Below are 17,670 nucleotides of genomic sequence, written 5' to 3'. Positions count from 1 at the left end.
GCAGCCCATTTCTGTGGGGGAAAGGAAGTTCTGCGCACACGCGGTTCATTTCTGCACAATTCTGCATTGCACAGTGGTGCAGAATCCCCCAGCAGTAAAGGCTCTGTTCATCCCTGAGGCAGAACAGAGGGTACCGCTGCCAGGGAAGGTGCTGGGATCCCTGAGGCAGCGAGAGCCTGAGCAAATCCCGCAAAGCCCGCGGGATCAGGCTCAGGCAGCCCTCCCCTGCCACACACACTCTGGGCACCCACCAGCCGCCCTTCCCCACACTCAGCGCCCGAGACAACCGCGCCCAAACCCCACAGAAGTGAAGGGCTTTCTACCCGCCGATGTCACCCGGCTTTTTTTGGAGCACGCGCCTTAGCCCATACTGCTCCCCTTCCCCCCACCTCGCACGTCACATGCCCACCGAGGGGCGGAGTCAGCGCGGCGACGCCCCGCCCCGCCCCATCCCGCTCACGTGTCAGGCGGTGGCGGGGAGGGGGGCGTGCGGGGTGGCCTGGCGCATCACGTGCCCGGCGGGAAGCTGGAAGCGGCCGGCGCGGCATGGGCGAGTCGATCCCGCTGGGCGCCCCGGTGCCGCTGGAGCAGGCCGTGCTGGAGACGTTCTTCTCCCACCTGGGCATCTTCTCGTACGACAAGGCCAAGGACAATGTGGAGAAGGAGCGGGAGGCCAACAAGAGCGCGGGAGCCAGCTGGCTCTCCCTGCTGGCCGGGCTGGCGCACCTGGCCGCCGCCGAGAAGGCCTATCACAGCATGACCTTCCTGGGCCAGAAGCTAGGTACCCGCCGGGCTCGGGCCGCGCGGCGCTCGGGGGCTGCCGGGCGCCTCCGCCCTGGGCGCTCCGCTCTGGCGGCCTCCTCCTGCCGCTTGGGGGGCCCCGGCTGGCAGCGCCCTTGGGCTTTGGGGGGGCCTGCCCAGGGAGGGGACCGGGCCCCAGGGGCGGCCAGCAGGTGGGCTGAGCGCCCCGCCGGTGGGGGCCGCCCTGGTGCGGTGACAGTGCAGGGGGCGGTGCCGCTACTGTATGGAAGCCGGGGCCAGCGTTCAGCCGTCCAGCCACCGGACCTGATGCCCGAGGAGGCAAAGGTTCCCTGCTGCCGCTTATGGCCATTGACAGCAGCATCCCCGGCTACGTGTACTGCTCGCAGAGAGGTGGTGGCTGCTTTCTAGCTGACTGTCCTAATTACAGCCATCCCCTATATCCTGCTGTGTAGTCTCAGCAGAAAGGCCAATGATTGACTGGTTGTTCAGACTGAACAGCTCTGTAACCTGCTAGACGTTGCCTCTTAATGTCAGAGTTGAGCATGCTAGCAGTGCACTGGGGAAAGGTTGTGCTACCTCTGTCCACGTTCAATGTGTCCTGTACATATACTAGGATTTTGGCCTCCAGAGTTATAGTTTACAAGCATTTAAATTCATACACACAATATTTGATGATCTAATCCAGCAGTTCTCAAACTCTGGGTCAGGACCCCAAAGTGGGTCGTGACCCCATTTTAATGGGGTCGCCAAGGCTGGTTTGGACTTGCTGGGGCACAGGGCTGAAGCCTGAGCCCCACCACCCGAGGCCGAAGCCTGAAGGTTTCAGCCCTGCGTGTTGGGACTCAGGTTACTGGCCCCCCCACCTGGGGCTGAAGCCCTTGGCTTCAGCTTTGCTTCCCTGCCTGTGTCAGTGGGGCATGTGTGGGCTCAGACTTCAGCCCTCCCTATTGGGGTTGTGTAGTAATTTTTATTGTCAGAAGGGGGTCATGGTGCAATGAAGTTTGAGAACCCCTGATTTAATCTTCCCCCTGCTTTATATACATATATTAAAAACAACAACAAAAAAATGCAGGATGTTATACCTGTAGGGCCACCCTTGGGTATATGATAGTATGAGGGTAGATGCAAAACATGTGAGTTGATAGTATAAGGCACAGCAGTTATTCATCTGGCAATTTAACAATGTATGGCTTTTGAGACTGGGCAAAAAGTGTAAGAATCCCCACAATTAGGTACTGTGGCCATGGGTCTGGCCAAACTGTGCAGTGCAGTGCCTAAAAGGGGTGGGACAGAGGGTTCATGTAATCTTTGCACTCATGGCCCTAGAGCAGGGGTAGTCAGTAGGCAGACTGGGTCAAATCTGGACTGCCAGATGCTTTTGAACACACCCCAAAATCTTTATTTAATTATCATTATTTTTTTCTCCTTCTCTGGAGTCTGGACCTTGACTATAGCCTGACCAAGAAATTTGGACCTTGACAAAAAAATAACTGATTACCCCTGCCCTAGAGGCTAAAGTTAGAGCAGCCTCAGGGCTGCTTTAATTTACCCAGGCTGCTAACAGCCCCCTAAAAGCTGTTACACAGATGGGGATGGCGGGAACATAAGAAGCTCTAGCAATAATCCCTTCTGCCCTCTATTTGGTTATGCTGATTTTATGCCATCTGGGGATTTCCTCTTACGCGGGGGCATCCCAGATGCCCTGTTGAAGGCAGCTGATTTCCCTTTTACATCTGGAAGTGGCACACAGGGCATATTGAAGGCCAAAGATCTGTCCTATAACTCTCTAGGCATCAACTATACATACAATATAATGGGGGCTAATTTAGCTACAACTAATCAGGAAAAAGATCTTGGAGTCATCGTGGATTGTTCTCTGAAGACATCCACACAGTGTGCAGCGGCAGTCAAAAAAAGCAAACAGGATGTTAGGAATCATTAAAAAAGGGATAGAGAATAAGACAGAGAATATCTTATTGCCCTTTTATAAATCCATGGTACACCCACATCTTGAATACTGCGTACAGATGTGGTCTCCTCATCTCAAAAAAAGATATACTGGCATTAGAAAAGGTTCAGAGAAGGGCAACTAAAATGATTAGGGGTTTGGAAGAGGTCCCATATGAGGAGAGATTAGAGGCTAGGACTATTCAGCTTGGAAAAGAGGAGACTAAGGGGGGATATGATAGTGGTATATAAAATCATGAGTGATGTGGAGAAAATAAATAAGGAAAAGTTATTTACTTGTTCCCATAATATATGAACTAGGGGCTGCCAAATGAAATTAATGGGCAGCAGGTTTAAAACAAATAAAAGTTTGTTCTTTGTTCTAAAAGAAGTTCTTCACACAGCACACAGTCAACTTGTGGAACTTTTTGCCTGAGGAGGTTGTGAAGGCTAGGACTATAATAGGGTTTAAAAGAGAATTGGATAAATTCATGGAGGTTAAGTCCATTAATGGCTATTAGCCAGGATGGGTAAGGAATGGTGTCCCTAGCCTCTGTTTGTCAGAGGGTGGAGATGGATGGCAGGAGAGAGATCACTTGATCATTACCTGTTAGGTTCACTCCCTCTGGGGTACCTGGCTTTGGCCACTGTCAGTAGACAGGATACTGGGCTAGATGGACCTTTGGTCTGACCCAGTACGGCCATTCTTATGTTCTTCTCCATGCTCCCCCATGATTATGCCCCTACCATGAGATGGGGAGACCACTTATAGGCTTAAGAAGGTAGTTAAAATTTCATGCCCATTCAGTTCTCTGCTTGAGACTGCCAACAAGAATGCAAATTAGTGCTGTTGTTAGTGGTCGCTTTTCACTTGGATACCTGCAACTTTTGATCACCTGAGGTGGATTTGATGTGAAAAGAACCTTTTGCAATTACAAATTTCCTAAGTAGTTTTGAGGTGCAGTCTGGTTTTGGAATTCTTTTCCTAAAGTACTGTATTTGAGATGTGGGGGATGAAATAATAGGAACATGATTGAGTTAAAGATTTTAATATGAAAACCATGGGTATGGTCTGCTGCAATTCTGAGGTAAATATACAACTTTGTGTAACTTACTGCAAATTCTGGGGTGGTGATGATGTATGTAGTCATCTGATTCTGTCCACTGTCTATATCCAGGGGAGAGTGCTGTATGATGCTGTTCTAAAATAGTGCAAAAATCATAAGCCCAGTCCTTGGGGTTTCACACAACTGTCACATCTTTCACTAAAATGAAGTGTGTTCAAAAATATAACACCAGCTCTGCAAATATTTTAAACTCAGCAGCCACCAAAGTAGCCTGGTTTGTTTCTCTAAAAGAATGGGATAATGATATCTCTATTGACTTTGCTGATATTCTTTCTTGCACTAAAACAGATTTTAAAGTTCTAGGCTTTGTGGCTGAACATGGGCACTCTCTTTAACACTATTGGTGCGTGAGAGGCATTTTAAGAAAACAATTCTTTTTCGTCTATCAGTATCTATAATCAGCAATATGAGTAATTCTATGACCAAAACCTGATCAGTCATATCCAATGCCACAACTTCGTTACGTAGGTTTGTAATTTAAAATGTAAGCAAGATAACTTGTTACTACTCAGGCTAATATGTCATACCTGCTGACATCAGACACCAGGCTAAATTGACTTTGGATAATCAGGTATCATTTGTTCAAATGGCTTGTTGTGGACTTTGGGGGCCAGCAGAGACAGGGGTTTTCATTTTGTTTCTCTGGTGTTTGAAAAATTCTCTGTCAAGTTTGCAGTTGCAAAGTATTTGAAAACTTGAGGTCCTGAATGAAACTATTTCAATATCTGCATAAAATCTAGGCTTTGAAGTAGTGTTTTTAAAATATATATTATTTGTGTTACATGGATTTTCCTTAAAATGTTAGCATATCTTTCAGCCTAAAAAATGAAGGGAATTCCATTTTAAGGCGTGCACACTGTGAATTTTAAATTCACAACTTCTGTTCCCAGAATGAATCAGATTGGAACAAAGGTGCTGATCCTGCAATCTATCCCTTAGGGGTGGACCCCTGCATAGAGTCCCATTGAAGTCAGTGAGGTTCCACCCAGGCATTGTTTTAGCCCCAGTAGATTCACCTGCAAGATGGGGGCTTAAGTGCTCTGTGAATGTTGAATCTTTTGCCTTCTGTGTTGAGCCTGCTGTCTGCTGAGAGTTTCTGGTGTTTTTGCCCGGTTCAGTGAACTGACATGATTGCAAGCTGCAGATGTAAGTGGAAGTAATGCATATAGCCAGTGAGTAAGGTTTTATCCAGATTTATGGTTGGAATCCTACTTGTAAAAGAGGGGAGAGAGGTTTGCAGTGTCACTGTACATAATGTTACATGACCTGTGGTGGAGTCTGTCCTCATAACGTAATGCAGCATCTTAAAAGTGGCCTGCAAAGGCTGTTTTTTTGTTTTGTTTTTTTTTTAAAAGCAAGTCTGCCCTTTTTTGCTGAATTTTTTGCATGTAATACATTATTATGTTGGAAAGATGTTATTTAGATTGTAAAATTAAGCCCTCTGAAGTTAGGAAATGAGAACTTAAGTTGCTTATGCAACCTTATTTTGGACCCCTTGTACTTTGACCGTCTTTAATTACACAACTACATACTATATTTTTCATAGGATTTATTCTGCAGTTGTGTATTCTCTACTTCTGCTTTGATGGCAACCCTGGGCCAAGATTTAGAATGTTCATGTTCACCTTGTTGCTGTGGCACATTGCTTGAATTGTCAGCAAGAATTTGGCAACAGAAGGGAAATGGCAATTTTAAAAAGTTTCTCTCTCTGCTAACCCTGAATGGAATTTCATGGGACAAAGGAAAGGTGCTTCTCTAGCCTCAGGACTTACTGCCTGCCAAATTTCAAAGTCCTGCTGCAGACAATGAAAGTGTTACAATTTTTTTCAAAAAAAGGTCCCAAGAATCTTTTTTATAATGGAGTATGCTTAGCATCCAAAATACAGTTTATTAGTAAGGCTAAGGTTTTGTCATGGATATTTTTAGTAAATGTCACGGACAATAATGAAAAATTAACAGAAGCCTGTGACCTGTCCCTGATGTTTACTAAAAATATCCATGGTAAAATGAGGAGCCTGGGCAGCTGCGGGTGGGCTGGGAGCTCCAGGGTCCCCCCTGCTGAACTCTGGGGGTCCCCCTGAGGCGGCGGGGAGCGGTGGGGGACCCTGCAGTTCCCAGCCCGGCAGGGCTGGCTGAAGTCACAGAGGTCTTTGGAAGTCACGGAATCTAAAGGAACTAAAATTCCCTTCCCCTTTCAACTCTATATTTAATTTCACTAGTTCTCCAGTCACTATAGAATGGATAAAAGTAGATAAGACCTAAATTTATAATGTAAAAATCAGACAGTAAAGGCTTAACAAAATTTTCAGGCTCCCTTTATTACCTCATAAAGAAGCAAAAAGAGCACAGGCACAACAGTTTTTTCTTTTAGCAGGTCACTTTTAAAACATTTTACTTTACTTCGAAACAGGTTAAATATCATAGGAAGGTATTTGGTGTGGGCATATAATGACATCCAACAATACAACAGGGGAGGCTTGTGATTGATAAACAGCTTAGTAGGACAACAGTCTTTTTGCTCTCTGTTTCACCCCAAGTTATCTCTTGGGCCCTAGCATCCTGTCATCCATACGTAGTACATTTTCTTTCTGCTCCATTCATGCTGGTAGCGGCCCTTTGTTGCAGCATCAAGTTGTTATGAAGCAAGGACACCTCTGCAGCATCTGTTTAGTAATACAGGTGGCCTTCAGTGGAGATTATTAATTAGAGCTAGTGAAATGGTGCCTTTATGCGGTCCGTTCCTGGCATCTAATGAAGTATCTTTACTTTTTTTTTTTTTTTATTCGTTCTTTTAAATCCCAAGTGATGTCAAGCAGCTGTTGAGAAAATACAAGCCCACATTCCCCTTGTTCTCAATAATTTAAGACGTACTTGTTTGCGTTTTGTCTTGTTATGTAATAACCTGCCATGCAGTCCTCTGAAGTATGTGGGTATTGTTTTCCTCTGGGATTTTGTTTTGCAGTTGGGTTGTTTGGGGAGTTGGAAACTTTTGGTATACACACAATTGTATGGTTCACATTTAAGTTCTGTCTTACAAATTTTAAATGTTTCATTTTTTTTAAAGGGCATTGTCACATTAAAAGGTCTAGTGTTATTAATAGTATCATAGATTATTAAAATTGCGCCGTGACTCGTGTGTCTAGTCTCCAGAGAAAGGAGTGTTTCCAGGTCACAGCTGATATGTTAGCAAGGCTAGGTGAGAACTTATTTATATTGTGACCTTCCTGAAAATTGGAGATGGGTGGGAGGGAGGCAGGCAGAGAGGGAAGTCTTACACCAGTCCCTTGTTGAAAAATGAATTGCAACAAGCATGAATTATGCCAGTCACTGAACAAAATTATGCGTAGTGCTTATGCAAATGCTTATTCCCAATGTACTTATCTGAAAGGTATTCTGTGAGTGGAAAAATACCTCAGAGAAATGTCTTAATGTAGACATTTAGGAGCACCTAGCTGAAAGGAGGCATGGTTGCTCACCATTTCCCAGTATTGTTGTCTATCTTTGCCATCCCTGGGTTTTGGTAATACATCCATATTTATCTGAACAGGTGGTCAGTCATTCTTCAGCCGAAAGGACTCCATCCGAACCATCTACACATCTCTGCACAATGAGCTGAAGAAGGTGGTGGCGACGGGTCGCAATGCACTAGGAGGAACAGCTCCTCACTTGGAAGAGCTGCTTTCTCACCTGTCTGAACAGCTCTGTTTTTTTGTTCAGGCTCGGATGGAAATTGCTGACTTCTATGAAAAAATGTTCACCCTCAGCACCCAAAAGTTCATTAACTCTGAGGAACTCGTAAACATTTTGGAATCCATCCTAAAGAAATACAGCTCAAGGTGAGTTCTTGTTTATTAGAATTAAATACTCAGATGTGTCATGATGTTCTCTGCAGTACTGTAAATGAGGATGAGGCCTAAGCAAGTCCTCTCCAGCAAGTATAATAATTTTGCTGTCCTATGCTTTTGTTAAGCAGCACAGTCTTCCACCTGAGTTCATGCATTAAACAAATGTGACATGAGCAACACAGCATTTCTCCAGTACTCAAAACATGACCCTTCTTGCAAGAAAATGTGAAGATACTTTAGCTCATCATGGTCACAGAATTGTCTTCTCAGTCATTTCCTGCACTCAGCAAATAGGAAGAGTTGTGTTAATTATAGGCAGTAAAGGGAGTTTTGCAGCAGCAGTGTTTCATGTGAAAAATGTATGTTAAATTCAAAGTGGACTTAAGTTTACGAGGATGAACATAGAATTAGTGTAGAAATAAGATGCAAAGACTTGCATCTGAGCAGTTTTGTTTTTAGACTGGAAAATGTGCCCATCACCTAGTCTCCAGAAGCATATGTAGAGATTAAAATAATGTGTAGTTTATCTACAGGTAAATTAAAATCTCACTCCAGGATATATTTCTTTATGAATACCATTGTTGCCGCTCTGGAAACACTTTACACCATACCCTGAAGTCAACTTGAGATTTACTCGACCAACAGGGCAACAAGTGCCAGAATTTCTATGCCCTCTAGCTGCAAACTGTAGATGATCAAATTTATGGATGATAGCAGGAGCCCCCAACCTGATCACAGCTGACACAAAGGTCCATACAAAGAGAGGCTGTTTCTTAGTTTCTAAAACATAGAAGCCTTTACACTGATAGGGATTTTGAAATGTACTGTGGGATAAAATTGAAAAGAGGATGACTTAGTATATAGAATAAAACAATGACAATTGTTTTAAAATAGGCAGCTGTTGTGGACAGTCTTTGAAAGCTAACAAAAATGTTCAGTTTACTTTCTCCTCTAGGTAACAATCACATTCTCATCAGAAATACATTTGAGGGGTTCCTATGTCTGGAAACTAAACTAGATTTTAAACCGACACATGCTTTAGGAAGAATCAACATAATTCTCAGTGCTGCCATAAAACATTCCAGATATAGGCACTGCAGTTTAATAATTTACCATTTCAATGTAACTTCTGCAGACTCAGCTCTTGTTGGCTACCAGTGCAAATGTTTAGATAAAAAGGACACTAATAACATATTGTAAGAAACATAGGCAGAATCACTTTGGAACTGGTGGAAGCTTAGAACATTAAAGGGACAATGCACATTAAAAATTGCATGTTTCAGAAACTTTTCCCTCTTAGTGCTTTTAGCATTATCTAAGACTGGAGAAAAATATCTTTCTGTTTCCATTTGGTTTATGCTGTGTGGTTGACAGCACTTGTGTAGCCTGTTTCACAAGTCATTGGAAGAGCAAAACATGCTAAGAAATGTAAAATGACCAAAATTGGCAAAGAGATTATGGGTAATACCTGGAAACTTAAAACTTTTTAAAATAGATTTCATGTTCCTGTCACTAGTCTTATAACTTTTTAATGTATTTTTTCATCCTTTCTGTTCTTTAGATCTGAGATGGCTGCCAGAGATAGTAGCTCAGATCCTGCTCTGGATTAGATGGCTGCCTCTATGATGGAGGAATCCGAAAGTGATATAGAGTCAATGTAGTGGCTTCTGTGCCAAAAGGGGGTGTAGTTAGGGCTTCCTTCAACTCTGGCATTCCTCAGTTGCCAGAGCAGTCTCTGCAGCCTACTGCCAGCAAGTGTAGACTAGAGCAGTTTTCACATTGCACCTGATCAGTCCCTATCATATATTAGAGCAGTCTCAGAATTGGGGGAGTGTAATAAAGCCACCTTTGTGTCATCTCTTCTCCTTGTCCCCTTCCTGGGAGTATGTGAATCTTCTTCATCTGCATCTCAAAATCTGGGCCATTATTAGTTACTTGATTAGTTATTAGGTTTTAAGGCCAGAAAGGACCACTATGATCATCTCATCTGACCTCACTGTCTTTCCTTCCTTCATTTTATTTACTTGGAAAATTAAATATGTATCTGGACATAAAACATGGAGCAAGGTATCATGCTGTCTGGAGTGGCTCATGACCATGAGTGTCAACCTCCGGGCAGACTGTCAAGAAGCAGGGCAGAGACCCCAAACTAGTTGTATGTTCGGCAGTTAGTTTTCACCAATCCCGTAACAAGTGTGAACTCCTGAAGCGCTATAACAGTCTTACCATGGAGTCTCAGACAATCCCCTCGGGCATTCCAGTCTCTCTTGCTACCCAAGCAAGCTGGATTTAATGATAGTTGGTTGCTATACACCAAAGATCAGAAAAGACTCAGATTGTTTCCAGTCCCAAGAGACCAGTGACTTACCCCAGGTCAGTTTGTACCTTAGATCTCACTCCAAATACCACGCTTGTGGCCAATTCTATAGTAAACAGTCTAAGCATTTATTAACTAAGAAAAGAAATGAGAGAGTTACTACAAGGTTAAAGTGGGCAAGTATATATACACAAATGAGTTAGTTTATGGTTCCAAAAGGAACAGGAGTACTTGTGGCACCTTAGAGACTAACAAATTTATTTGAGCATAAGCTTTCGTGGGCTACAGCCCACTTCATCAGATGCATGCAGTGGAAAATACAGTAGGAAGATATATATATACACACACAGAGAACATGAAACAATGGGTGTTACCATATACACTATATAAGCACTTTCACTCTATGCATCCGAAGAAGTGAGGTTTTTACCCACGAAAGCTTATGCCCAAATAAATCTGTTAGTCTTTAAGGTGCCACCAGACTCCTTGTTGTTACTATGAGGAGAGTGATCAGTTAAGGTGAGCTATTATCAGCAGGAGAGAAAAAGAACTGTTTGTAGTGGTAATGAAAATGGCCCATTTCCAGCAATTGACAAGAAGATGTGAGGAACTGTTGGGAGGAGGGGGAACATGGGGAAATAGTTTTACTTTGTGTAATGGCCCATACACTCCCAGTCTTTATTCAAGCCTAATTTAATGGTGTCCAATTTGCAAATTAATTCCAATTCAGCAGTCTCTCGTTGGAGTCTGTTTTTGAAGGTTTTTGTTGTTGTAATATTGCGACTTTTAGGTCTGTAATCGAGTGGCCAGGGAGATTGAAGTGTTCTCCAACTGGTTTTTTAATGTTATAATTCTTGACGTCTGATTTGTGTCCATTTATTCTTTTACGTAGAGACTGTCAGAGTTGTAGGAATCGGTCAGCTCTGAATGTCTTTTAGGGCTAAGCCAGGTTGACCCTTGGGATCTCTGCTTCTATTTCTTAGCTCCAGCCCTGTGAGAGTCCAAACAGCAAAACAGAGATGAAAAATTTTCTTATCAGCTGCTTTGATTTCCTTCTTCTAGAATTCAAGCTGAGGGGATGAGCCCTTTTGCACATAGCCTCTTCATGGCTGTGAAGGAGCAGTTAACAAAGTCTTTGTATTGTGATGTCCCTCGATGGCCCATTTAGTTTTGATAGGTTTCAGAGTAGCAGCCGTGTTAGTCTGTATCCGCAAAAAGAACAGGAGTACTTGTGGCACCTTAGAGACTAACCAATTTATTTGAGCATAAGCTTTCATGGGCTACAGCCCACTTCATCGGATGCATAGAATGGAACATATATCAAGGAGATATATATACACATACAGAGAACTTGAAAAGGTGGGAGTAGTCCTACCAACTCTAAGAGGCTAATTAATAAAGATGAGCAATTATCAGCAGGAGAAAAAAATCTTTTGTAGTGATAATCAGGATAGCCCATTTAAGACAGTTTGACAAGAAGCTGTGAGGATACTTAACATGGGGAAATAGATTCAATGTGTGTAATGGCTCACCCATTCCCAGTCTCTATTCAAACCTAAGTTGATGGTGTCTAATTTGCATATTAATTCAAGTTCAGTTTCTCGTTGGAGTCTGTTTTTGAAGCTTTTCTGTTGCAAGATTGCCACCTTTAGGTCTGTTACTGAGTGACCAGAGAGGTTGAAGTGTTCTCCTACTGGTTTTTGAATGTTATGATTTGATAAGCCTTCTTGATAGGCAGGAGTAGATCCCTCCTGGCTGGGTTCATGGTTTCAGAGCAAACATTTTTTTACAGTTACAAAGCAAAAAGTTAAATATTGCCTTGTGACAACTAGGTGTTGTAAGCAATTTACAGTTCTAAATACACAGGCTGAATTCCCTGCTCAGTCTGGGACCAGTCTCCCCATTTCAAAGTCTTCCAGACATTCTTGTTGTCTTCAGAGTAGATGGGGGAGGCGAGAGGTGACATCATTGCCCCTCCTTTTATACTCTCTACCTGGTGCTGGAAAGATCATTGCTGTGTCACAGGGGTTAGACAGCCCCCATAGTGTATGTTTTCTCTCACAGGAGACTCTGGGAGGGGTCCACTGGAGAGTAGATTCTTCTTAATGAGCCATCTATACATGGCAGGCTAGTCCTGATGTAAATCTATTTGGGGGTGTTAGTTGCTCCTTTGTTGCCACAAAAAAGCTAGCTTGTGGGCGTCTCCCAAACTCACATATTGCAATAACATATAGCTAATTTCACATACAATGGTAATACATATAATTGAACATGATAGTAATGTTCAACAGATTTTTCAAATGATACCTTACAAGGCATACTTAGTATAAAACATATAACAGTGATAAATATGTGGGTACAAGGTGTTACTTTGAGGTACAGTGTCGGTGTTCTGCTAGAATATTGTAAAAATCCTGTCCGTTTTATGCAATGCTATGCTTCCTCAAGACATTTCTGTGTTATGAGACTTAATTAAAGCAGATGTTCTTGGCATATAACTGTCCATTTATTCTGCAGTCAGCATACTTTCAAGCTTTTAGTCGAGGCTGATGTGTATTTTTGGATTAAAACGGTTTAGCGAATCCTGCTATGTAGTGAGACATGAAAAGATCACTATGAGGCATGAAGCAAAGTGGGAGTTGGGAGCTGCACATCATAATGTTAATCCACAAGACTTGGCAGAACTGCATTTACATGAATATTTTAGCTGATTTTAATGATGAATAACCTTCATAGGTCAATATCGCTATAATAAGTGTTCAAACGCTTGATGGTCTAAGTATAGCACATTTTGAGACTATTTAGAAGGAATAGGGTTTCAGAAGAATGAATTCGCTTAATAGACAGGACAGTATTCTTTTTGATGCTAACAGACAGCAGATCAGTGAAAATAAATACATAATGCTGTACGTGGTAGAATATTCTTATTAATCAGCACACTCATTTTCTCAGAGAACTGTTCTAATAGACCTGTGGCTCCCCACCATCTGAAATAGCCAGTAAACCCTGGATCTTTGCTGCAGTAGAAAGCTAAAATGTGTGTTAATATAAAGCATTAATGTTGGGTAAATTGTCTAATTTATCTTCAGAGCAGTGTTCATCATGTGATCTGCCAGATTTCTTTCAAAATAACTGCCTCCTCTTCTCCCCCTCCTCCCCCAAGCTAGAAAGGATGTATTAATGCCACACAACCAACTGCTGATGGCTACTTTAACACTGTTCTATAATCTGTCAGACACCGTTCTCAGGTTTTTGTCTCAGACTGTCAGTGTTAATATGCACTAGAGGGATGAGTTATACTGGTTCCTGTTTCCCTTAAAGATACCTGCCAAAAATTTGGGGTGGGGGAAAATGTGCTTTTTTGCTGTTTTAAGATGACTTAAATGAGGCCTGGCCAGCTTAAATCTACCTTTTAATTTCTTTTCCCTTAAAAATATAAGGAATATTACATCTTGTCTTTCCTGTTTTTGCTTAGTGGCCCATAAAAGCTAATTGGGAGCATTCTCAGACCTTACTTGAAGGAGTCAGCATGTTATACCTTGTTCAGGAAAAACAGGATAGACAAGTTCTGAATTAATTCTGTCAAAAAAAAAAAAAAAAAAAAAAAAAAAAGAACCCAAACCACACAGACTTTTATGTATCAAACAGGAGCAAACAAGGGGGACACACCCATTTCCCCCTTCTGTTATTTATTATAACAGGAAGAGAGAAATGAGTTCTCTCTCACTTTCATTAGATCTAAATTTATTTTTTATTTTAGAAAGAATATAAACCCCTATGCTTCAGGACATAAACTAGCCACTTATTTTGAGGGGTTAGGAAAAAACTTTCCATGTGGGTATTTTTTTTTTTTCAATAATTTCCCATTAGGGGTTTCTTGCAACTTCCTTTGAAGTATCTGGTACTGGCCACCATCAGAGAGAGAATATCACACCAGTGAGGCCACTGGTCTGATCCAGTAAAGCAATTTCTGTGTGATAGCACAACACATTTAATGTGATATGGTACAGTATATTAGATCTGATATGCAATTTCCATCTTGACTCAAAACCAAGATCACATTACTGTATCAGTGAAGATACAGTAGTTGTACTCTGCTAGTTTCACTTGCTACCTTAGGACTCTTGCAGCACCATCAGTGGTCATGATGGTCTGGGAAATTCCACCAGAACAACTAATGCATACCATCTTGGATAGGCTCCTGATGAGAAACTTCCTGTGGTAATTTTGAGATTTACTTTTGAATAGGGAAATTGCATGTAAACATTGTACCTATTCAAAATGAGGATTTAAGTGCTGGGATTGGGGGAGATATCTGCTTAGGAGCAAATCCAGTGGTGGTTGGAATTCTTTTGCAGTGCCTGTAGGACCAGTCACAGATTTTGCACATACGGCTATGTTTTTGAAGGGATATTCTATAATACATGAGTTTCCACTTCTAGCTAAAGTAAGTTCCAAACATACATGTTTGTTACTTGACTGGAAATTGAGTTTCTGTACATGTCACACATGCAAGAGCATGGAGTTGCTCTGCTTCCTCTAAATAAGAGGCATATTAAAAATTCAAGTTAATTTAAGAAAAGTGAGAGGTTCATTCTCTAATTTCCTGTGTCCTATCTCACCCAGGCCTGCTGTGACATGGCAGGACCCTCTTGTGCATAAAACGTGTAATGGCACTCAGACTAAGAGCTTTGTGGTTTTTTTTTTTTTTTTTTTTTCTTCAACTTCTGTTGTACAAGTGAAGGGATGATCTTGTCCTCAAATTTCTGGTGTCTGATGGATTCATCCATGATAGCAGCTCCAGTGTGATGTTGGTCAGACCTCCATCAGACCTTGCCCCTCAGCTGCTGTGATTTAAAGTTTGAGAGCAGGTTTGGCAGCAGATACAGTCTGTGACGGGTTGGATCACAGAAACCCCTTGGGAGCTGCCACCCGATGTGCAAAGACTACCCCTGCTTCTGTTTTCCCTGCCAGCTCAGGACTCCAGCACCCTGTCTTGCTGAGCCAGACACTCCCGTCTGCTCCAACACAGACCCAGGGTCTGAATCACTTGCCCCAAAGCTGCAAGTTTACCTGAAAACAGCTCACAGAAGTGTGCTTGTCTTTAGCACTCAGATGCCCAACTCCCAATGGGGTCTAAACCCAGATAAATCCGTTTTACCCTGTATAAAGCTTATACAGCGTAAACTCATAGATTGTTCGCCCTCTATAACACTGATAGAGAGAGATGCACAGTTGTTTGCTCTCCCAGGTATTAATACATACTCTAAGTTAATTAATAAAAAGTGATTTTATTAAATACAGGAAGTAGGATTTAAGTGGTTCCAAGTAGTAACAGACAGAACAAAGTAAGTCACCAAGCAAAATAAAATAAAATGCGCAAATCTATGTCTAATCAAACTGAATACAGATAATCTCACCCTCAGAGATGCTTCAGTAAGCTTTTTCTCAGACTGGACTTTTTCCAGGCCTGGGCACAGTTCTTTCCCCGGTACAGCTCTTGTTGCAGCTCAGGTGATAGCTAGGGGATTCTTCATGATGGCTCCTCTCTCCCCTTTGTTCTGTTCCACCCCTTTATATATCTTTTGCATAAGGCGGGAACCCTTTGTCCCTCTGGGTTTCCACCCCCCCTCACTGGAAAAGCACCAGGTTAAAGGTGGATTCCAGTTCAGGTGACATGATCACATGTCACTGCAAGACTTCATTGCCCACTTGCCAGCACACACACATACAGGAAGACTCACAGGTAAACACAGCCATCTGCAGACAATGGTCCTGGTTAATACAAATAGGATGATCACACTCAGTAGATTATAAGCTTTGTAATGATACCTTACAAGAGACCTTTTGCATGAAGCATATCCCAGTTACGTTATATTCAATTATCATATTTTTCTAAAACTATCCCAGTTACATTATATACACTTATTATCATGTTTTTATAAAACCATATAGGCGGCACAACGTCACACAGTCAATTATGGTTTTATTTACCAATTCCTCCTATTCAGCCCCTGCTGTTCCTATTTCATTGTGAGGAAACAAGTGACTATGAGGAAGCCTAGTTGGACAACGATCGTGCAATTTTGGGTGTGTTAGTTGCTTTGATAGAGATGTCTGGGTAACTAGACCATAACCATCAAAAAGTGTCTTATTGCCACTAGTTATGGAATATTATAATAATTAGCAGTTTTTTTTTTTTTTTTTAAAGTTCAGTATCCTAGTGGTTGGAAAGGGAAGTGGCATTGGTGTTGGAACTTATCAAATTCTTTCCATTGATACACACACATTTGTATCATTTGTTTTTATCAGGCATGAAGAGATGCTACATTTTTAATTTAAAATATTTATGCAAAAACAATGTTAAAAGTCTTGCTTTTTAAACTAATCAACATAGAATTCTTCTGCCTACACTTTCTGTTTGACTTTCAGTGATGTTTTGCCTGCGAGTTGGTGTACTAGTGAATATAAAACTTTTGCTGTCGTGCAACATCCATCACACTTTTAAAAATGTTTTGTTTTTTCTAGATTTCACCATCCAATCCTCAGTCCTCTTGAAAGCAGCTTCCAGCTGGAAGTAGATGTGCTTGCACATCTTTTAAAGGCTCAGGCTCAGATCTCAGAGTGGAAGTTTCTCCCATCCCTAGTCAACTTGCACAGTGCTCATACAAAGCTGCAGACGTGGGGCCAAATTTTTGAGAAACAGCGAGAGACCAAGAAACATCTGTTTGGAGGGCAGTCTCAGAAGGCTGTACAACCACCACACCTTTTCCTCTGGTTGCTGAAACTCAAAAACATTCTCCTTGCCAAGTTTAGCTTTTACTTTCATGAGGCCCTCAGTCGACAAACAACTGCATCCGAAATGAAAACGTTGACTGCTAAAACTAACCCTGATTATTTTGGGAAAATTTCCAGCTTCATCAGGAAATATGACGCGGTTAATGTTTCTCTTATCTTTGACAACCGTGGGTCAGAGAGCTTCCAGGGACATGGCTACCATCATCCCCACTCTTACAGGGAAGCCCCAAAGGGGGTGGATCAATACCCAGCTGTGGTCTCTCTGCCCAGTGACAGGCCTGTAATGCACTGGCCCAATGTAATCATGATTATGACTGACAGAACCGCTGACCTCAACAGTTTGGACAAGGTTGTTCATTTCTATGATGACAAAGTCCAAAGCACGTACTTTCTGACACGCCCTGAACCTCATTTTACCATTGTAGTTATTTTTGAGGCTAAGAAATCAGAGAGGGACTCACATTTCATCTCTTTTCTCAATGAAATCTCACATTCCCTCAAGAACTCCAAAGCTTTTGCAGGCCTAAAGCCGGGATCCAAAGGATAAAATAAATATTGAGTTGCAGATTGCAAGGCCATACATTAGACTGGAAAAAATAAATATTCTCGCTTTCAAGGAGTACATTCATTCACAATTCTCAGAGTTTGTTTAAAAAGGAACCGTTATTTTAATATTTGTTGTGAATGCTTTTTTAGCTAATGCAAACACTTGAATAAAAATATAGAAAGAATTTTCTAGGCTGTGCACATGGGAATGACTTAGCTGTGGTGCACCAAAATGGCTGAGGGTTTTTTTTTTTGCATGGTGCTCTATTCACAGTATGAATTAATATTTTTCAGTCCATGACATTTTGTCCTTAACTAAGTGGAATTT

General features: G+C 42.0%; 1 protein-coding gene across 1 annotated transcript; it reads left to right on the top strand.

The window, feature by feature from the left end:
• The first annotated feature begins 546 nt into the window (after positions 1-546).
• On the top strand, positions 547-17,423 carry KICS2 (KICSTOR subunit 2). The gene is made up of 3 exons (XM_065423766.1): positions 547-781; positions 7,384-7,672; positions 16,527-17,423. Exons 1-3 carry the CDS (start codon positions 547-549, stop codon positions 17,341-17,343), a joined length of 1,341 nt encoding a protein of 446 aa, XP_065279838.1. The 3' UTR covers positions 17,344-17,423.
• The last annotated feature ends 247 nt before the right edge of the window (positions 17,424-17,670 follow it).

Source organism: Emys orbicularis, chromosome 1 (assembly GCF_028017835.1).
Source record: "Emys orbicularis isolate rEmyOrb1 chromosome 1, rEmyOrb1.hap1, whole genome shotgun sequence".
NCBI lineage: Eukaryota > Metazoa > Chordata > Testudines > Emydidae > Emys > Emys orbicularis.
This window is presented reverse-complemented; position numbering and strand designations above follow the sequence as displayed.

What these genes read in the sequence shown, in the direction of transcription:
- KICS2 (XM_065423766.1), top strand. Translation starts at nt 547, where the DNA reads ATGGGCGAGTCGATCCCGCTGGGCGCCCCGGTGCCGCTGGAGCAGGCC. An exon ending in CTTCCTGGGCCAGAAGCTAG is followed by an intron (nt 782 to 7,383) that starts GTACCCGCCGGG and finishes TTATCTGAACAG; the next exon opens with GTGGTCAGTCATTCTTCAGC. An exon ending in CTAAAGAAATACAGCTCAAG is followed by an intron (nt 7,673 to 16,526) that starts GTGAGTTCTTGT and finishes TGTTTTTTCTAG; the next exon opens with ATTTCACCATCCAATCCTCA.